General features: G+C 37.9%; 1 protein-coding gene across 4 annotated transcripts in view; it reads left to right on the plus strand.

Annotated features, from left to right (window-relative positions):
* Positions 1-23221, plus strand: part of CPNE4 (copine 4) — a 214149-nt gene that overhangs the window by 157759 nt on the left and 33169 nt on the right. For all 4 annotated transcript variants that reach the window (XM_056485293.1, XM_056485294.1, XM_056485295.1 and 1 more), the window contains 4 exons: positions 4200-4298; positions 12849-12935; positions 13497-13556; positions 18838-18971. In XM_056485293.1, coding sequence (XP_056341268.1) covers positions 4200-4298; positions 12849-12935; positions 13497-13556; positions 18838-18971 — 380 coding nt within the window. The remainder of the gene's footprint in view (positions 1-4199; positions 4299-12848; positions 12936-13496; positions 13557-18837; positions 18972-23221) is intronic.

Genomic DNA, 23221 nt, shown 5'->3' on the forward strand with positions numbered 1-23221 from the left:
AGTATCTCTTGGCCACAAGTTATTGAAGTTTTTTAAGTTCAGTAAGCTCTTAGGTAGTCAGGAGGGCTGTCTAGCACTCTTCCTCTCCAACTAAGTGGCAAGGTAGTACCAGCACAGAGCCACTCTACCATTTTGATTTGGACTCTGTACATACACACACTGAGCTGGAGAAACTCAGGCTTGCAAGACTGGGAATTTCCAAATTTTTTACTGGCTTTGTGCATGCTATAAACTGCAGTGTCTGGCTAGCTGAGGGAAACTTGAATGGATTATTTTCAAGAAGCACATTTCCACAGTCTGGCTCCTGATAGGATTTAGTCAGGAGACTCACTGCCAGCCTTTTAGAAACTAATCTTCAGAGCTTGTTTTGGGCTTGTTCATAAATTGCATGGTTAAGTTCCACATTTCTCCATTACCCATACCCAAGGGTGCTGTATATAATATCTCACTGTGAAAATCTAACAGGGACAAATCACTTCAAGCAGGTCTCAGAAGCTGCAGACACCCATACACAAACACATGCTTACTGTAGCTAGTCTTTTCTCATACTTAGTTCTTGTAGTTAAAGCTAGCCAGGATGATGACTAGGGCAAGAATTATTTTATGACAATTGCACTGGAATTTTGTTGGCTCTAATATTGAGACTTGGAAAAAGTCTCAATAAGATCAGAAATCATGCAAGTGAGTTCTTGCTCATGCAGAGATAGAAAGACTAATCTAGCTGTCATCTTCTGGGAAGCATTAGGAAAATCAGCCAGAGAATCCTGTGCTGTTGTGGCTCCTCTGCCAATGCAATCTTTCTTGAATGCCCTTTGTAGCAAGAGTATTGGCAAAATCTAATCTTGGTGAAAAAATTTAAATTAAACCACTGAAAATTTCCATCAGAATCCACCTGAGATACCTTTTTCTTTTTAAATGGGCTTTTCTCCAGTGAAAGAATCAATTTCAGCCTGGAAAGAAATCTTTCATTTTGCACTATTTCCAAAAAAAGCTGAAGGAATGAAGATGTGGACACCCAGAAGGGATCTTCTGATGTCATTTTAACTGAGTCTACTGGTTAGCCCTACTAAAAATAGCAGTGTTCACTCTCCCTGTACTCAGTGGGTATTTTCAGAAGGAAGATAGGATCATGCAGGGGTGAAAAATGTTCTCCATCATTCCAGTCAGTGTTATTCCATCACCATGCAGCATTAGCAGAGGCTTTTATTCCCTGTATTCGAGCTGGTAAGCAGTAGGTAGGAGGCTGAATTCTTTCACCAGTTATCTGAACACTGATTTAGCAGCATTCAAATCAAGTGTATGGAAAGCCTCCTTAAATTAATGAGACTTTTAAGAGAGTGTAGGTATACTGTTAATCATCTACTTAAGCAACCTCTGAGAGCAGAGACCCAAAGAATACGTTAATGTTTTTGTGGAGGATTTGATTTGAAGAGAGACCAAAAAACCCTTTCAAGTATTTCAGAGGGAAATAATGCTTCAGTTATCATCTGTGGTCTTTACCTGATTATGGATTATGGATTATTTGCAAAGACCCTTCCCTGCTTATTTGATCTGTCTGAGTGGGTTTTTATAAAAATGTCTGGACCACATTATTTTTATGTTTCATAAGTGTTTTCACATATATTTGAAATGCATTACTGTGTACAACATGTTTTTCAGACATTAACAATTAATTTCTACTACCAGATGTGAAACTCTGGGGAAAAAAAAAGTCATAATGGATGTATGTGCAGGAATCCTCCTTCTCCCTTAGCTGTAATTGAGCAAATGGCACTGAGATAATACTATAATTGTTTGCCTTTTCCATGAAGCCAATATGAAGATTAAAGTACCATCTGGCTTTCTGAACACTAAAGTTAGAGAACCTCCAGCTTGAAAAAAAAGCAGTTGTATCCCTGTTGAGTGGACATTTTATATGTAATTTAACTATGCTTGTCTCCACTCAAAGTTCTAACCACAAATAAGCACTCAGAGCTTTTCCTTCTTTGTAAGAGTCAGCACCCTAATAGAAATTTTTCAAAGTAGCTTTTCCTGGAGGACTCTGATAACCTTGGGTCTGTTCTTGTATTTATGCTCCAATTGAATTTAAAGACTGAACCTGAAAAGGAAATCTGGTTGAATAATTTCATAATAAGGGTTCCTTTTTTTTTTTAATTTGTGAAATAGTAAATTTTTCAAAAACATTGCTTTCAAAGTTTCCAGCATTACTAAAATGACACTTTTTGCACATTTATAAAAATGTTACTATGGCATTTTGACAAATCTTTTTATTTAGTATTACTTCTAAGGTCTTAAATAGCTTTTGCAACCGTTATAGAAAAAAAAATTCACCTGTGAAGTCCATTTCTATTAAACGTTATAAAGTAATTTCAATAAAAAATATGCATTCTATATTAGCAATAAATGCATTTTCAAGCTCTATGAAACAAAATTGGTTTCAGGAATTTTTTTGTAAATTAAATTAGTTTTTCTTGGATTTTTTTCTTGTTCAGCTCATCCAAAAATTTCTGTTGATAAGAAACAGAGAGTAATTTTTGGGGAAGATTTTGTCTGAGAGAATACTTGAGGACTGTTAATGCTGAAAACACTGTGTCTTGTTTTTTTCCAGGCAGTATTACCAATATCAGAATCAGAAACCCACTTTCATTTGATTACACTTGTATGAAATTTAAACTATAAACAAACACATGCAGGAACCCCTCGTTTTTTTTTCTCTCTACCCATCTCCTCAATGTCAAAGCTGTTAAAAAAGCTTAGGGTAAAATATTTTCACATTTTGATCTGGAAATCTTCCTCTAGCCTGGGATTCATGCATTTTAAATCAATCAATCAATCAATCAATCAATAAAAGGCAAGTAAAATAGGAATTGATAGGATGGTCCAAATCTCAACTTTTCTAGAGTCTTTCCCACACCCTCAAAAGGGATTGTCCACCTACCAGCTTTGACTGGATTATTCATGTTGGTTAGAAAGCATAAATGGTGGGGACAGGGAAGTCTGTTTTATAGTGCTTTTTTAGAAATATTTAAAACTCAAAATCCTGTGGACATCCAATGATTTCAGTTTCCTTCTGAGTGAACTCAGTGCTTTGGACCAAGCAAACTTCAAATGGCCTGAGGAGTCTTTGAGGAGCAAATCTTCCTCTTCCTCTTGTGTTATCTGGCTGCTGGTGCTGGGTCAAAGGAACTGAGCCCCGTTGGGACAAAGAAACCAGATAAAACCCACTGCTGTTACCCTCAGAATCTGACAGCAATACAACAGTGCCCTCCTCATGTGACAGGGCAGATGGCTTTGACACAATTCTGCTTTTGAAAAACCCTGAAAGATATTTTTTAGCAGGACATTTTCAGTCAAGGTCTCCTGATTCAGTCAATGGATGTGACCTTTCTCTAGGGAGAGCATGAGGCTGAATTGGGGATTTTGTTCTTTAGAGCTAGGAGCTCCTTTGTTGTCTTTGGAGCCATTTTAAAATTACAATTTAGCAAAGCATGTAGTTATTGCTATGTGCTTCAGTCTTGCCTAGCTGAGTTGTATTTAGCAAAATCTGTAAAATAAAATTCTCAAAGCTCAGACTCAGTGAGGTATTCATCTTTATGCATGAATTTAGGCAAGACTACCAGTGAGGTTTAGTTTGAATAGTCACTGTTGAGCAACATTGGGACACAGCCAAGATATGGCACCAAGCACTGATGTGTATAATTTCAAAGCCATTTCAAAAAAAAGACGTCTGTAACTACTGTCTCACCTTCACTGACTGTAAAAATGAGAAAAGTAATGTTTGCCCAAGGCAAACAGGGTTTTGAATATTAATTTATATTTGCAAAGCACATCTACAAGGTAAGTCAGGGCACCATTTGACCATGAATATGCAAATTCACATAATCCTGTATTTTCACACCTAGCAAAATGACACAGACAAGAAATCCTTTCCTTCTGAAATACATGACTTGCTTCATTAGGCAAACTCCATAACACAGAACTATAAGCAGCCAGCTGTGTTGAGATTCCACTTGCCATTTTATTTTCAGAACAAGAATAGGGTTTTGATATGTCTTATGATTTTGTTGTAGATAAAACACTCCACCCAGTGTTTTATAATACACAATGATATAATTTCTCCTGTAGTGTTTTTCAATAAAATCTCTTTTCTGTCTGAGGAATAATGTGCTGGTTTGTTCTTTTCCCCTTTGTCTCCTCAGTGCATAGTTTGGGACTGGGATTCCAATGGAAAGCATGACTTCATTGGAGAATTTAGCTCGACTTTCAAGGAAATGCGAGGAGCTATGGAGGGAAGACAGGTAAGTGGAAACCACCTGAGCAATCTTAGCATGTAATCTCTGGAGAGCAGAGATTGTTCCCCAGACATGGTTTCCATGAGGTGCTGTGCTGCAGAGCACATGCCCATTCTGGCTACTCTAAGCACTTCCCTGCTGGCATAAAGGCCTCCATTGGGTGAGGGTCATTCTCCATCTTTCTCCATCTCTCATGTGCTGCTTTCATTGCTGCCAGCTTTAACTGGAACCCATCATGATGAAACAAATTGGTTTTCTAAGGATTTAATGATTTGCAATCCTAAGGGGAAATGAAATTGTTAGCTTATCAATAATTTCACTTCTGTATGTCAGCCTGATCTTTTCAAATTGCAGTTGATAGTAATTACTTAATATGATAAATGATTTGGCATATCTAATTCCAGAAATTGTCATTTTCTATTATTACTTACTTCTAAAGGTGTTAGTTTTGATAAATTCTCTGAGGGGGAGTTAAGGATGTTGATCCTGCGGATAATTTCTATTCATTCTTCCACTGTTGTTGCAATGTCAACCCAAAACACAAATGCCTAAAAGCTTTATCTGGGCTTTATATTAAGGTTCTGTTTGTAGTGTTAGTAAAAATCTAGCACAGGCTCAGAAGGTGTTTAATAAATGGTAAGCAGTCAGTCTGTGCCATAGGTCAGGAAATATTTATGGCTCTTCTGGGTGTTTTCTGTTGAAGTTTTTAGAATACACTGAAGTTTGGCAAATGCTGCTCATGTGTGTAAAATACTGCTGATATGTATCAGTCATATATATTAGTCCATTATAAATAAATTCTGAACACAACCTGAGTGTAAATGAAACCCTGTTTGCTCTCCTAAATCGAGTCAGAGGATCAAAACATTTATCAAACAAAATTTGAGTGGAAATAAAGAGGTAAGCAAATCCCAGAAGGAATAACATTAACAAGGCCAGTGATGTGAGAACACTCCAAATTTGTATACAAATATCTGTGGCTCAGGAAGGGACTGTGTGAGAGTGCTAAAGGGTGTGTATTTTCAATGTAAATGTCTTAAAATCACATTATGGTCCTTCCCAGGAGACAGCTTGTTGGCCAAAACGAGAGCCTTGTAGTCCACAATGCCAGGAATGGCTTTGCAGGATAAATGATGTATTTAAAATGATGGGGATATAGTATGCCTTTTTTCATCCTCAGCTAGCAAAAAGGATAATTACTCTTTCAGAGGCATAAGAAGTTAATGCAGCCATTTGTCAGTTCTTGTTCTAGGTTGTCACTGCAGTATCAGATTGCTGTCCAGAAATGTTTTAATGTTGCCCTATGGTTTAAGTGCCTGAATCTTACTCTTGCTGTGGGCCTGCCATTTGCCATTCTGCAGGTTGTCTTTACCTGTAACCTTTTACCTGCAATCTTCCTCCACACACCCTAGGAATTGTGCCTTTTTTTCTTCCTTGTTCCTCTCATTCTGTTCTGGCTGTGAAGTTATTCTGTGGGCTTGCACCTGCAAAACCCTGCTCTTGGTATAACTGATTCTCATGAGACACAGTTAGCACCAAGGTGGGAATCAGTTTCCTTTCTCCTCTTTTCTAATCCTAGTTTTGTAGCCTATTCTGGAGGAAAACAAGATTGAATGGATAAGATAGTAACTATTAGTCATTTAAGTGGCTGATAAATAGTGGTCCCAAAAATATAAATGCCCATGCTAGATGGCTCTTGCCCCTGATGAAATCAGGGTTTGGTGAGCACTTATAGCAGGATAGACAAGAAAAAGCAGTAGAGTTTGAGCTGGTCCTGGTGGAGATGATGTACTTATGGAAAACAATACTGTGATCATGTGTTGTACAGGAGAGGTCAGCTGTGTGGGAAGCCACATCACTTGGCTTTCACTCTCTCCTTGTCCCTCTCCCATACTGTCTCATTTTTCTCTATTTTGCAGAAAGATCTAAAGGCAGTGTATGCCATTGTCTGTGGACCCCATAAAAACATCTTAGTGCATAGCTTATGTCAACATCCTTTGTGCAACATTAAGTAATGTGATTAGCAGTTGTCAGTTCTTTTCTTTAATTTTAGCCTTCCTAAAGAAAAAGCATGTGCAATGGAGTGTTTACTTTGAATAAAGAGATTATAGTGAACCTTGAGGAAATTACAGAGAAGAAAGTTGTTTTGCCTTCAAGTAGATGTGTCACTAGCTATTTCTGATAAGGAAGGCCATATCTGAGAAAAGTAATTATATGTGGGTGGGGAGTTCAGTAGGTTCAACACAGTCCTTTGTTCCTAGAAGAGACCCTTTCATAGCCTCAGACCAGAAAATATTGTTTTCCATGTGATACTCCTTTCAGTCAGAGGAATAAAACTACACCCTCCAGCCCCTGGTGTGTAATGTTCTTTCACATTGCATCACAACAGTGAGTGTCGAGTGTGGAAGGTGAGGAACTTGGAACTCCATCTCAGTGCTGTGGAAGCCAGAGTAAAGAGCAGAGCTCAGGTCTGATGTCCCTATTTGAGTTGCTAAGGAGATGCAGTGAAGCTTCTTGCTCTGGTTATATTTTCTTTTGTGCAGCAGGCTTTACAGCCAGCTACAGTACATCGCTATAGTTCTGTCAAAAGAGAATCAAAACACCCTAGTGATTGTCAGCCAGGGTTTTTCACTTTCCTAGAAAACTGGAGAGAATTGGAAGGAACATTCATCATTGACAGTGGATCCAGGAGCTTTGATTAAGCTTCAGCTGCATATCTGGTTTTAAAAGAGGCTACACCAGTGGCACAGATCTCCATCTCTGCCCATCAGCAATGTCTGTATTGGTTGGAATCAGCACCACAAGTGTCATAAATGCATTAAGCAGTGAGAGTGGGAGTACCACAGTTTGTGCTGGTGAGCAAGGTGGACTGTGTGGCATCTGTGAAATGCTTGTGCTTCTCACCATTTCACCAGCTCATCTCATCTCTGGAGGAGCTGACAAGGATGTTAAAGTTGCCTTTTAATTGTACACAGTTCATCCTTCAGAAATCACAGAGCAATCTGACCCATTCTTCAACCTCTCCCTCTAAAAGTAAAGATATTTTTGTCTTGTAGCCAATCTACCAACTGCTACAGAACCACTTGAGATGGACAGAATGGATATGTGTCACCTGCTTGCTTACAGGAGCCAGTGGTGCTTCTAAGACTGTTCCATTCCTGGGCTGTGTACTGGTTATCCCAAGTTTTGAGTGTCAGCCTCAGATGAGCTTACTGGCTTGCCTTGGCTGTGAGATTTCTCAGCAATGCATGTTTGAGACCAGGAATCATTTACATAGATGTTGTGAATCTAGGACTGGTGTTTTCTGAGTGGTTGAACCAGCACTGTGTGAAGAGAAAATTCCTAACCTGAATGAGATCACTTGTTTAGATCAGAAGTGGCAGAAGTTGTTTATTAATTTCTTTTCTGAATGTGGTATGTCTTGGGTAAGATTCACAAATCTTGAATTGTGGCTCCTTCAGAGTGTTAGGTGCTTCTCCATGACTGAGAGGACTGAATTCTGGGAAAACTTGCTGGTCTTCTGTTTTAAGACTTTCTGATTGTGAACAACCACAGGATATTAACTTCATGTGTTTCTGTTCCATAAAAATTACCTTATGGTCATAGACTGCTATGTTCTGACACCTAGCCTGTTTTCATACTGACCACCAATAAAAAATGGCACAAAGACATCCTCTTCTTCAAATGCACATCTGAAGCAGCATGAGCCATGGTTTAATGGTGAAATCTGTGGTGCTGGGATAACAGTTGGACTCAATAATCTTAGAAGTCTTTTCCAATGTATAATTCTGTGCTTTCTAAATCTACTCTTAACACTTTCCACCATTCCAGATTTTATTATTTACTCCTTCACCATATTCTTGACACAAAAAAAAACCCCCACAGTAAGAATAAGTTTGTCCTTATCTTTTTAAGTGAAATGCTAATAAATATTCTGAGTTTATTGTGTCTGAGGATTTCTTCCAAGAATACATATAATATATGTTTTTAATATGTGTGTACGGTTCCATTTTTTCTAAAGGTGTTTTAATATTAATCTATCAAGCATATTTAAACAGGACAAGAAGAAGTCTGAGATTATAAAAATGTAAATACTATTAAAGTTGAAAGGAGAAATCCTCTACTAATGAGAAAAAAAAATCACTTTTTTGGGTTTTTTTTTAATCAAGGCAATAAAGCCAGAGGGATTTGAGAGGAAAAAAAAAAATCAGTGAAATCACCTGGATCTCCATGCAGCACAGGAGTTATGTAAGGGGAAAATCTGTTCCTGTATTACATAAAAAATGGACATGTGTGCATTTGCACACACACAAAAGGAAAGAAGAGGAAGAAACCCTGCTGCACTTCCTATCCCCACAAGTTCAGGGTGTTTTTAGGGGGGGCTGTTCCATCTGGTAGCTCTTCAGATGACTCTGCAGGGTGAGACCTTTAAGCTCTTGGTAATGGGCCAAGGTTTTATAGACACCCATGGACAATTCCAGATTTATCAGCAGACAGCCCAGTTCTCCCAGGACTGTCTGCAGCATCAGCAGCTGCTGCTGGCCCCAGGCAGGGCAGCAGAGCCCCAGCAGAGGATGCAGCCACACCAGGCACCTGCCAAATCCCTATGGAGAGAAACCATTGGTAGCACAAGGGAGGCTGGGGGCTTGGCTGGGGAAACAAGAAATGCTTCAATTTCCACTTCATTCCTTGGGGGCAACTTTCCAGAGGAAATCTCTGTGATTAAAGGCAGCTCTTCTCTCTTGGTGGATGTATTGCTGGGACAGAAAGAGAAAAAACCCACAAAACTATCCTGTCCTCTTGCCCAGAGGGATGGCAGGAGTAAAGCAGCCTTTCATGCACGAGGAGACTCAGATCACTTAAAAGTGACTTGTTTTTCTTGAAGCATCAGAAAGAGACAATGCAGGATATAGTGCTGCCTGCTATCAGTTGGGGGTTTTGCCCCATCCATCAGACCACAGTGCCTCCTTTGTCATTTACAAACTGTGCAGTTCATTGCAGCAGCTGAACAGGAAGGAAGAAGAGAGAAACCAAAGAGGTGCAGGGGAGGCAAGAGAGCATGTCAGTGCTAATACAAGCTGTGCCACAAGCATACAAGAAGCAATGCAGGCTCTCAGCCCTTTCCTCATAGACCTACCCAATGCCCTGGTGTGCAGCCACTGTCCCAGAGAAAGCAACTGTGATCATTTGTCCTGCCTTAGGGTACATGAAACTCTCCTGACACCTTCAGTCCTTTGTCTGAATAGCTCATTTGGTTCTACAATGGTTGCCTTCATTTAATCATTGATTCAGTCACCTCACTTCCCTTTGCTGGAGTGTGGCATAAGAGGTTGTGTTGTTTGCTTTTCTCTCTCTTCTGGAGGTTTTGTGAGAGAAGGAGTAAGGGTGTTTGGAAAGACAGCATCCTTCCCTGCAGAGTAACATCTCCCATTGAGGGATCTGTGTCTCCTCATCACAGCCCAGGAGGACTGGGACCTTCCAAATGTCACCATTAGTTCACTAACTCTCATTGAAGAACTGCTGATTGGAGTTTGCTCAGAAATTCTCCGCACACTGGTTTGGATTTAAGCACAGTATAGTCTTGGGAGTCCATTGCCAACATTTGCAACATTACTTACATTACCAGAAGATAGTTTAAAACCAAGTTGCTCCCTGGTTCAGATTCTCTGTGTTGTTTGATGGGGAAAGAGCTTGCACAGCCCAGAGCTGTCAGGCATTTGGAGGAAATGCTAAGTGACTTTCAGAATGCCGAGTCCAAACTTCACAATGTTTACCATTAGTGTCAGATTGCAGACTATTGCATTAGTTTCCTCTCAACTGAAAAGTTAATTTAAGAGCAAAAATGGATCGATAGAAAACAATGTCAGATACCAAATCAATGCTGGGAACGTAGGAGCGGACTAGAAATTGAGGTTGGCCTCAACAGTGCAAGCAAAATATTTGAGAATTGTTTCTTGTTATTACTTGCCTGCTTAGAGCTGTATTCTCATTTTAAAAGCTGAATAAACAGTAAGACCAGCATAGGGAATTTCCTTCAAATGATGCTTGTTACATCTTTAGCTTGAACTGTGGGAATTGCCAAGGTCAGAACTGGATCTTAGTGGGTAAATGAAGATTGAGCATTATGTAAAACAGTCTTACTGGCTTTTTTAAGCCTATGAACTGGTAAATGTCTTCTCTCTCCTCTCGTTTCCTTCCCTTCATTATACTGTCGTCAGTCAATTTAATATGTGCAAAATTGTTCTTTCTTTCTGCTTTCCTACTTTCTGAAAATTTTTTGATCTTTTCTTTCCTTTGCTTTATTATCCACATAAGCCAATAATGTTAGTGACTTGCACATAGAATATTTTAATGAGCTTTAGGTAGTTACTGAGAATTGTTATCCATGCATTTCAAAATGCTTTGCAAAGTAGGTGAACTCGTAATTGCATTTTACAGTTAGCAAAGAGAACCTGAGATATTTGTTTCTCTCCTGAACTAATGTTCTATGCCACTTCGGTCCTTATTTATTGTAAACTTCTTCCATAAAAATACCATGGATTTTTTTTTTTCAGGCTTAAATAATCCTTTTCCTGAGGAGAGAAATTAAGTGCATAGTGTATGGCTTCATATAGGTTTAAATATGCACATTGAAAAAATATTCATGCTGGAGGATGCTGAAATTAAGGAGGTTTACCTTGGATGTTCAGGGGAAAGCTACTGCACCTCTCCAGTGTGTTTCAGTGTCAAAGGGAGGAAAGCAAATCCTGCCTCCTAGTTTTACTTTGTATTTGATATTTTACAGTTTATGTCTAAAATACAGACAGCATGATTGCTCTGTAGGAATGCTTCGAGTAAGTGTGGAGACCAGCTGTGTGTTAAATCATCTTTCCTGGCAGCAGCCTATCAAGATGAGTGTGGGCAGTGCTTTTGCCTTGCTTTCAGACCCAAATATGAGCTTATTGAACTCCAGGGTTGTGTTACAGAGCTCTCTCTTTGCTGGGAGAGCAGGGCTTTTATTTCTCGAGCCTGACTGCTCCCCTTGAGGAGAGAAAAAACGTTTATGGAGGTTTCCCCTGAACATAAGAGCCTGTATCTGCCTGTCTTCTCAGTTGGAAAATTTGTTTCACAAGACAAATAACTGAGCTGTAGGCTAGCTGGGAGAGCAAGCAGATGTGCAGTTGGAACAGCTTTTTGTCTTTTCCTGTTCTTCACTCTATCACCTGTCTCCATCTCACAGTGATGAAGACACCCCTCCTCCCCTGTGCACAAATGGTTTCATATTGCTCCAAAACCATATGTTTTGCCTTCCCTTTTTTTGATGTTTGACAAAATCTCTAAGTCTGGAATACTTCAGATTCAAATAATTGCTGTTAGACAGTGGTTTGAAGCTCGATGAAATTTCGGGGCTGAGCGAAAAGTAAAGCTAGTTTTTGGTGCTCAAACACTTTGCTAAGATATATAACATATGTAGACAAAATATTGTAACACTTAGGTTTGCATTGTAGGCAAAACACTGTAACACTTAAGACATGTTTCATTTCAAAATAGAGAGTTTTCGATAATAGATCATTGTGGTTCCTTTTGGAATTGTATTTCTTTCTATTACTCAGCATCATATGTTTTCTCTCCATACTTGAAAACAAGTGTTTTCCCTGAAGGAAAATAGTCAAGTTATTTACCATATTAACAGCATATTACAGATAAAATATCTGTTTCTGTATATACACATGCCAATAGACACTTGCATGTACAAATGTACATTTTACTGCTGCAGTAAGAGCCATGAAAAATATTGTAGACATTAGAGGTGAGGGTCTGAAAGCTTGGCCTTATCACTCTGCCTGAAACCAGAGGAAGGCAGAATGTTTCAATGGAAATTATTAAGAGCCTGGGAGATGTTGCAATGAGAAAAAGGAGATGTGTTTCAGTAACAAGGTAGGATTGCTTTGCTCCAAAATTGACTGTTTGAAAATAAAACTATGAAAAAAAATCAAAAGGGTTTTAATATATTCTTAGGGATAAATTTCAAATGTATCGTTAGATAGCTGCATCTTTGTTAACATTTTACTGATTTTCTTAGCTTTTTATTTTGCTATCAGACTTAAAGGAGAGAACAAGATGACTGCTGGCTAGAATTTTTCTAATCATGAGTTTAATACAAAACTCAGTGTTACTGTGACAGCAGTTTTGTAGTTAATACAATGCATCAGGTTGCTCTCTCCAGTATTTTCATTTGTATTCCTTCTTTTTTGTCCTCTTAAATGATCTCAAAAGATCCTCAATCTTACGTAACACCTGAAACTACATGACTGGAAGATGACAACAAATGAATCTGGATGTTTCCCTTGGTGCTGCATCCAATATATGTGTTTAAAGACTGGTATTATGTTTTGTCCTGGGCCTTTTTCTTTTAACTATTCTCTGCATAGTTAACAGTTTTCATTTTTTCCTCCCTGTGCACCATTATCTGTTATGATTTAGTCAACTGTGGAAATTGGGCAGTGCAGTTTTTGTTAATTATTCAATCTGTACATAAAATTTTCCTGCAGAGAATGACTGCTATTTTTTTCACAGGTACAATGGGAATGCATTAACCCCAAGTACAAAGCAAAGAAGAAGAACTACAAGAACTCAGGCATTGTCATCCTTAACCAGTGCAAGGTAAATCTGTGTTTTGCTCTTCAAGTTTCAAGTTTCTTTACTAAGCTCTCAGTGATATATTTTAATGGTACTTGGAACAAAGTGGAACTGCCAGTAGAATAGCAATGGAAACTGTCCTCTACAAAAAGTAAAGGCAAGGACTTGAATCTCAAAAGTAAGTTGACTGTCCTCAACTCCTGTTTCATTTTTTTGCCCTATCCCTGCTCTTGTACAATGGAAAGACAATACTAAAGACTCACCAACTTTGTGTGTATCCCTTTTAATACTTCCATTATTTCTACAAAATTGCTCTTGTTCCTTCTAAGCCAATGGCAAAATTTTCTTTGACTTCCCAATGAGAAGTTGGTTCTACTTTTTATGTGAATTTTCCTTTCTGTAGGTTAGAATTTTCATGTTTTTTCTGTTTATAATTTTGTTTCTGTCTCAAACTGTGTTTAATAATTCTTCCTTTACCTTATTTTCAGTTGGTCCCTCTCCTCCTTCCAATTTATTTTTCTTCAGGCAGTTCTCATGTTTCATCAGTACACAGCTAAGTTGAATGTCTTTCTTTCTTGTCCACAGATACACAAGATGCATTCTTTCTTAGATTACATCATGGGAGGCTGCCAAATACAGTTTACAGTAAGTCTTTTACTTCTCTAACTTGCTTTGAAGAAAGGGAATCCCCTTAGATACCAACTCATTACTTTCAGAGAAATGGTTCTTACATGCCATTCCTTGGTAAATTATTAAGCTCTTCTTGCGAAATGTGTTAAGGGCCAGTCTTCCTTTCCAGAATGAGTCCTCTGTTAAAGCAAGTTTTTTCCCCTGAAATGGTGCCATACTGAAAGTCACACACACAGAGAACCATCCAGGGACTTTTCTCTGTCAGCCTGGGGTAAATGCTGCTGTTCCACATCTCAGCCATAGCTACCAAGTAAGATGGCTCTACAGGGGGACACAGTTCTAATTTAAAGTGTACTCAGAAGCTATTCAGCTCAGGAAACAGGGTGTAAAAGGATTTGCAGGGCTCTTCATAAACAGAAATTTCATATTTCCAGTTGATAAATTTAGCAACATTTAATGAGGTATGGGTTTGATCTTTTTTTTGTATCATGTATCTAAAAATTAATATACTTAATATAATGTAATATGATATATCAGTTTTTCTCATAGTACAGGAACATGGATTGTGTCTCAGTTCCAGTCTGGTTTATGTGATTTATAATTTATGCCAGGTAAAGGGCTAAAATCTAGCTCACAAAGGTAATATTCTTCTTCTGGAGATCTTTTCTTTTCCTGTAGCATCCTGCCCTATTTCTGCTCCCACATATAAAGTATCAGACACTGGATGCTATTGGCACGTTCCATTTCACATTTTCCAGACGAGCCTTCATCTTCCAAAAAGATTTGACAAAAAAAGAAAGATTTTTTTATTGTACCAGAAAATTCCAGCAGCAGCCATAGACAGTAGTGGATTGCTTCTTGTGTACAGATCAGATTTTTGAAGTTTTAAACACAGACTCATCACAAACTCATTGGATAACACCCAGAACTGAAGACTCTGTTTTGGTTTTGAAGAAAATACCTTCTGCAGTGCACAAAGATCTTTATAATAGTCTTCTCTCAAAGAAGTGTACTGTGTAATTACCTCCCTGCCTTACCTGGCTACTTCTTTTATCCCCACAGACCAGCAATGCACATTTCTACTTCAAGTCTGAAACTTGGCAGTCACTGGAAATCCCTTTAATTTATCTTTTCTGACATTTCCTCCCTAAAATATGACTTGAAGGACTCAATTATCAAATGTCTTCAACATCCTTATCAGAAAGACATTAATGCCTTTCATGTTGCATTTGAAAGCCTTTTCTCATTAGAGCATGTGGTTAGGCACATGTAAAGACCAGTTAATATGCATTTCCCACAAATCCAGCTCAAGAACAGGAGCACTGCCACCATTAGAAAGTATCTATGGATTTACATATTAAGTTACAGCTTTTCAAACTCTTATTCTTCATATCTCTTTCCCAATGGAAGAGCAAGTTCTTAGTGTGAGGAAGGGTTATGGCAATATGGTTGCCTTTTATTTACTTGTTGCAGGTTTCCTACTAGTAGGAAAACACTGCAAAACACAAGTTTAAAAGTGATAGACCAGATGGGTTAAAATGGATATTTTACTATATATATATATATACATATATATATATATATACACTATATTTTACTGTATTTCATTTTATTGAAGTGAAACAAAACAATTGGTAACAGAAGGCTTTAGTAAGCTCATCTTCAAGAATGGGCAGTGAGGACATAAAGGAAATGGAAGATTCATTATACTGCCAGCCACAGAGGTCCCTGAATTAATGTTGCCCTTAATGGTAAATGCACAGTATTGTGTAAGCTCATCACTATCAGTTTTCAGCCTGCACCAGGTTGAAATTGTCCCAGGTAAGCCATTGTGACATCTCTGCACCTGCAGCTCTCTGCATGCATTAATTTAGTGGCTCTCCCTGAACATCATCACAAACTGTCTCTCCACATGTTTTCCTTCACTCTTTTTCCAGCAGTCCTCAGCACAGAATAGTTGTGAGATGTGTTTTTGTTTTCCAAAATGAATTCTCCAGTGGTCACTGAAACAAAAGGGTGCAGCCTACTGGGGAGATATTCCATTCTTCATTGCTTTCTGCATGCATGGTATAATCTCCTCTTCACATAGTCCTAATCTAACTCAGACCACTGAAACAGAGGACTTTCCTAGACTTCCATTTTTTTTAAAAATCCATTTTAGTGGATTTGGGATTGTTTGAAAGTCTCCTGATATGTGTGTTGCCGTTGTTGTTGTCCTAATATTAAAGAAATTTCATGCTGTGCACAGGCAGTATGATACAACTGTGATTTGAAAGGGCACTTGCTGATGGAGGGAAACTGGGAAGCTACACACACATTTGATAACAAAAAGCTGTACTATGATGTACCTGGTCATTTAAGGCACTAATGACAGCCTTGGTAACATCATGCTGTGTGTACTTGGGATATTTGTACCTCAATTGTAGAAACATGGTTTGTAGTTAGAAAGAATATCTCTGAAAAAATGAAAGTAAACTTTTATTTTGCTTTAAAACCAGTTATTAAGAAGCTTTTATCTATAGAGATCAATAGTGCTGATTCCAGCCCTCTATTTTTGTGCCCAGCTTATTGCCAAACACTGTATCTCTTATCAGACAGTGTACCCTGCTGCAGAAGAAATCTTCAGAGGCTGGCAGTGCAAATGGGTCTGTAGTCAGAAGACATTTTCATCACTTTAGGAAATGCAGCAGAAAGGATGTGTACCATGCATAGAAGGAGCTGTAATAGAAAGATATATTGGACAGATGATCTCCCAGGCAGGTCACGGTGTTGGGCAGCCTGATTTGCTGCTGACAGGTCTAGCAGGGGGTCCCAGCTATGCAGGATGTTTTGAGTGTAGTGAAAATCACCCTTTTACAAGTCTGAGGGAAAAAAAAAGCAGCTGGTACTGAGTGTAGTTATTGCACTGTTATGCTCTTATTTAGCTGAGGGAAGATGACTGCTACACTGGAACTGATACATTTAAAGATAAACTGATAAAAATCAAATGTATAAGAAAGATTCCTACTTTACTGCCCAAAAGATAAGCTCAGTTGTGATATTACTTCTGTCATATATTAAATTATTTTTACAAATCCTTGTCCAATGCATGTGCACAAGAACTTGGTCTTGTTGGGTAGTGCTAAAGGAGCAGAGCTCTGCACTGTTATTTTGGAATGGTGGCAATTTACAGTGGTCATCTTTCTTACAAGTCCTCCCTGTGGGAGTCAAACAGAGATTTGGATCAAATTCAAGCACACTGCATCCCAGTACAAATATTCATAAATTTTTCATCATAGAAAATTAGGATATTTTTTTACTTATCAGCAGACCTCTACTGCAAGGATTGTTTCCAAAAGGAAGCTTGTTCCAGGAAGTTTTTTTCTTGCTTTCCTAAACACTAGCCACAGGCATTTTTCCAAGCTCATAAAATGCACTCCTTATTCCTACTCTGCATTCTTGATTCCATTTCCAAAGAAGTTAGCCATAAAGGAAGACTTGTCCAGTTCTGTTTGATGTGTCACTGAAGTCTTGTTAATGTGTTCTAGTGTTTTGAGATTATCAGTAAATGCACTTACAATTTTAGAGGAAGCCCCTTTGTTTCCCTATCATACAGTAGCATTTTTGCCTTCTGTAATCAAATTATGGTTGAATTAATATCAGGGAAAATATACTTATTTTTAAGAAAATATGCATACCTTGAAAAAGATTTTTTTACAAATAATTTTCCCAAAACTAAGCTAGTCCATACAATCATCCATAGACTTATCTTCTGTTTCACAAACCACTAGTGTTGTTTTCTCCTTCAGTTCAATATGTGTAGTGTTCCTCAGTTATGTGCCCTTACAAGTGAAGTCATGAGAGGTTCTCCATTGATTTATTCAAGTTAAATCCAGATACCATTTTTGGAAAAAGGTCTGTATGGAAAACAAACTCAGTGCTGAACAGTGAGTAGGAAGCAGAGGTGAAAGATTACTCTTATTTGCCAAAAAGCTCCTCTGTCTCCTGACTGGATGTGGTGAAGTGCCAGGGGTGCAGAGATGATCAAGGCAAAGAAGGGATTTCCAAGTCTACTAGAGGCTAGTTTCTTCAGCTAAGAGATAGAGGTGGAAAACCAGAACCAGCAGAGGAAAGCCACATTGGGTTGACCCAGTATGATATTTCCCTTTTACTTTTTAGCAACAGAAATTAGTTTTCAGAAGGGCTGTGTAATTTTTTTTTTAAGGCAGCACGAAAATGTCATGTTTCATTTTCCTTTTGAAGCTGCACAGTGCTCCCTGTGCCAACAGAGGCTGCAGCTGGGGAAGCTGAACATTTGCAAAATGTGCCTTCAGAGTTCTTTTTGCAGCCTTTAGCAAGACCCTTTCTTACCTTTCAGCTACACTGTAAAACTGAAATCTGAACTTGCAGCATTTGTCTATTGAATATTCAGGTGTAATGGGTTTTTTTAGAGAAATCAGTTATTGGACACAAGGACATTTTATAAATGGCTTTGTTCCCTCTGTAAGACCCTTGGGATTCTTGTTGCTCCTTTTAGGAATTCCTATAAAGCAGCATCACAAATTCAGCAGAGGACTTTCTGATCCATAACAAAGGAAGATTCCTACCTTAAGTGAGAAATAGAAAGAGCATTTTTAAAGGGAGAAATTAATTTTAAGATTATTCATTAATACTTGATTTTGCATTGACTATTTCCCACAATCTTCTCTAAGGCTTTTCAAAAATAACAGCAAAAAATCTTTGCAGGATTCAAGCTTTATTTTTACCCTGCATCTCATGTTTAAGTTTGCTATCAACTGTGAAATTGGGAGGTTTAATTATTTAATGCTTACATGTTTTGAAGAGAAAAAATACCAGACAAGCAATGTCTACAATTAGAGCCACAGTATGGATTAAAATAGCTAAGAAATGTCCCTAATTGGAGTTCTAATTTACAGTTTTAGTAGGACTTGGAACTCTCTACGGACATTTTTTCTGCAAAGTTTTTCTGTCCTGAACATCATCTGAGGTAGAATAATTTCATTAAATATGAGAACCTAGAGATAGTTAATTTGATTCATTTGTATTAGAACATACTTTTCCCCATAGAATAGCAATGCAGGTAATTTTTCACCTAATTATGCCATTCTAGTTTTATTATCTCTTATTTTATAAACTGTCATTTGCTCCTACATATATTTACCTAATTCCAATTTGATTAAAATGGCCTTTGCTGGGAGGCTGCTGTCTCTTTGCTGCAGCAGATTATTTCTGGTGAGGATGCATAGCTGGTGTAGGTGTGTGGCTGTGCAGCACAGTGACTTCTCCTCTTTCCCAGGTAGCTATAGATTTCACTGCATCCAATGGTGACCCGAGGAACAGCTGCTCCCTGCACTACATCCACCCCTATCAGCCCAACGAGTACCTGAAAGCTTTGGTAGCTGTTGGGGAGATCTGCCAAGACTATGACAGGTAAATAACCATGTTTGATTACAGAGCTGTCTCTAGAAAGTGTTGTCACAGTGTGAAATTACTGGCTGCCTGTGGCTGGCTGCAGAGGATCCGTGTTCAGGCACTTAGGAGGAATGACTGCACGTCATTATTATCAGTGCACCACCTTGACCTGCCTTTGGGAGTGACACTGGGCTTAGACCAGGTTCATGACAAAGAAAGTCACAGTTCCTGGCTGTTGGGTTGATTTGTGTGTTAAATTTCAGGTCTGTGTTCACATGTTAAGATTGTTAGAGTGGATTTTTCGTGTGTTTGTGTGTTCAGGATTAACAACTTGGAGCCAGTTTTGCAGGTGCTGGCAGATCCCTTCTGATACTCTTGGGAGTCTGTGTCCTGTTCTACTGGAGAGTGTTCCTGAGACATTGTCTTTGAAACTGAATTTGCAATTGCCTAAATTGCTTATTGAGGATGTCTATTTTTAGAAGTAAACCCGTGTCTTTTTCAGTGTTCTCCTGGTCTGTTGAACACTGCACTCTAATCTAAAATAAATGCTGAAAGGTAGTGTGTGTACACAACATGCCTTTAAATAAACAAACAAATGCAAGGAATTGGACCAAATATGCTTTGATTACATTATGTACTTCTGTTGCTTTCAAACAAGCTGCCTGCTTCTATCAAATTAATTGCCCACTATTAATTTAATTACCAAGTGCATTTCCTTTAAATGTTCTTTCTCTGGTGGTGAGACACTGTATGTTACACAGATGTTTTTTCTAATATTTGCACATATTATCATACCCACCCACCACTTTACCATATGTAAGTACCACATCTCAAGAAAACAATGGTATTTCCAGTCAAATTTGAATTAAACTTTCTGTATAAATTGTGGTGTGACTTCAGACTATGGTTTGCATGTTACATGTTGCATATACCACCTAGCCTGCTCAGAGGCACTTCCATTTGCATGGTAATGAAATGTCTTCTCAAAGAATGACAAAAATGCAGTTCTGATATGAGTTCTGTAAGACTTTAATGGTAAGATTTAGTCAATGAGTCTGAGAAAATTAATATTTTATTGTAAGTGAGCTGAGAATTCCCCAGTGATTATGCAGTAATTTAATAATTGCTAGCAATAATTCAGACTACTAATAAACTTCAAAAAATAGGAAAAGGAGTTAAAAAGGGCTGGTTTATGCACACAGAGTTTTAGATTTTATCATTTAAGTTGTATTTTTTTAGAAAATTAAATAGCTAAGTGACACAGTCCCTTCTATACAGAAATATTAACTCCAAATCAGGATTTTCCTCACAATAAGTATATTTCAATCAGTAAAAAAAAAAAAAAAAACCAAAAAAAAAACCACCAGTTTTTTTAAAATGAAATCATCAGCATCATTCTGTTCTATTGTGCTGCATAAAATGCCTATTGATGCTAATCAGCACAACTGAGGGTCTATGAGCTAGGGCTGAACAAAAGCCAGTTGCTTTGCCATGAAGATGTCACCTTTTGGACATGTCTTTGAGCTGAACATGTTCCCAAGTTGGGACACTTATGAATATATTCCCATGGACAAGTCAATTCAACATGGTCAGTGCTTTCTGATGAAAATGTCAGGTGAGGACCTTTTCTTTATACTTGCACATTTTGAATCCAGTAAATTGGAAAAGAGAAGTTAAAGTTTTTCAAAAGAAGGAAAGAAATTAGGAGCAAACCTTCACACAAAACTATCTACAGGTCCTGTATAGCTCTTTTTTGTGTTGAGTTGCAGCCTTTGTATGTCTGAACAAATATAACCTACAAAGCAAATCTTCTGTATATACACTTAAAAAAATGCAAATTCAGTAAAAATCTGAAATGTGGCACAGATCCGTAAGTGCTCCAGTGAGTCCAGTTGTGCTTCAGATAATGGAGCAGGACATCTCTTTCCAGATTAAGACAATTCAGAGGTAAAAAAAATTAGACTTGCTGAACCTAAGGGCTGTTTAGAGCCATAGTGTCATCATTTGCTTGGGGGCATGTGTTTACTAAGATTAGAATATGAGATCACACAGTGGCAGTGCTCTTATGTGAAGTTTTATAGTTTGTACCCATGAATTACCTCAAACAGGCAAAACTGGCTGATTTCAGTCCAAACCAAGGAAAAGAGAGTGGTTTTAAGTCAGTCTCAGGATGAATGTATTTGGATCAAATGAAAGAATAGATGAGTAAAGTAAAATCTGTTATTTGCAACAATTTTTGCATTCCAGTTGCAGAGCTGTAGAATTCTACTTTTGCTACTTTTATAAGCAGGCTGCTTTTTTAAATTGTAAAAAAAGACCCCATATGGTTATTAATTAAAATACTTCTTTCATTTGTATTTTGTGAGGAAATTTGATTGGCAAGTAATACATAGAGAGACTACACTCAAAATGCAAAATTTTCTTTTACAAACTGTATCTAGTTTGATCAATCAAGCCAAATCTTTTCATAATCTAGGTTTCTGTCCATGTCAGCCTAACATCATGCATCTGTTAGTAATTAATGCTCCAAATTAGTTGTTGCCTCACACCCCTAGAGGATAGAGTGAAATAAACCCTGCTCATCCAAAATCACTTTTATCCACAGGGTTCAGAGATTCCTGAAACAGTTAAAGGAGTAGTGCCATTTTGCATAGTTAAGTGTGAAAGAATAAGATTAATTCTTTTATCAGCAATATTCAGAGAATGAGAGAGACACTGATTATTATCCTGATTGTAGAATTGCTGCAGTCCTGTAGGAATAGGCCAGTCTGATAAGGATAAGGGAAATGGAAGAGCTATTCACCTGCACAAAATGCTTAATACTTTATCTACATGGTGGAATTGTTTCAGGCTATAACAACATTTTTCATAAGAGAGAAGATAGAGTATGTAGGTGATATAATCAGTGGCTAAGCAACAGCAGCAGTGGATCATAAAGGAAGGAAAAATATTCATTAGTTTTAAGAAATTAGGTTCTAAAATGTAGTTAGAAATACTGGACAGGGGAAAACACATTAAAAACTTAAAAATAAGCACAGTTTTGTTGAGAAGAGTTTATTTTAAAAAATTATTCATAAACCTCATGAAGTAATAAGTGAGAAATACATATTTCTTTTTAAATATTTTCAGAAGCTTTCTTTTATATTCAGAGTTACATCACTGGTATAATTTTACCTTGAAATTGTGCAGGTCTACTCCACCTTTTTTAGCATAGAGAAACAGGTGAAAATGATGAAAAATCATTGTGCACTGAAGTGCTTAATATTAAAAGACCTGCTTCTGTATAATTTCATGTTTAATTTTTTTACCTGAGTTCTCTGTACCAGAAGTCAAATAAAATGGTTTCTGATGACCAGCAATACCAGCCTAGCCAGGATCCTGAAAAAGCAGTTGATCACTACTATATATGTGTGTATTCCCTCTCCATGTTTTGCACAATGAATTAGCAAGTTTACTTAAGGCAGATGGGTTAAACCCAACTCTCTGTGCTGGCTTAGGGCTTCTAACCTTCAATAACTCTGGTTGAACAATGGTTTGGCCACCCATTTGTTTTGGAGACCCCTTCAAGAAAATGCTGTTTTCAAAGGGTAGGTGGCAGGTGTTTTTGCTGCTTGAAAACCCAGATATGAGGAAAGGCAAACTCATTCAACAGTTGAAATAAAGAATCTATGACTAAAATCTTATAAAAGCCATGAAGCTCTCTTAAGTGGTATAACAATTTTGAATGTGTCTTGTTCTGTCTTGGCAGCTCTTCCCCAAAGCTTTTCAGTTTGTATTATAAAACTGCACCCTGCTTGGCATGGAAAAACAGCAACACCATTTTGGAAGCCAGAGAAGTTTATGGCTAAACTGGGGAATCAGGGAACATTTGCTTTCCCCTTTTGTCCCAGCATAATGTCAGGACCTTTAAGTCAGAACCTGAACTACCTCTTTGTGTATAAAACTAGAGTTCCACTCATGTGTATCTTAATATATAGGTATGCATATAACATAGAGGTATTAAATATACTTATGTATGTGCAATATTTAGAGCCATTCAGTAAAAATATTGATTTCTCTTTTGTGCTGTTTACATCTTCCCTCTGTGCAGAGCAAAGCCATAAGTCACAATAACAACAGTGCACACAGTTTATTAAAATGGCTAGTGCTTTGATCTTTATGGTTTGTTTTACTGGTGCTGGAATACAAGCAAGTAGCCATGAGTGCAGCTCATCTTTCATTCTGCAGTGATTGCTGTTTCTATCAAAGGAAAAATGGGCTGGAATGGG

Source organism: Oenanthe melanoleuca, chromosome 2 (genome assembly GCF_029582105.1).
Source record: "Oenanthe melanoleuca isolate GR-GAL-2019-014 chromosome 2, OMel1.0, whole genome shotgun sequence".
NCBI classification, from domain to species: Eukaryota; Metazoa; Chordata; class Aves; order Passeriformes; family Muscicapidae; genus Oenanthe; species Oenanthe melanoleuca.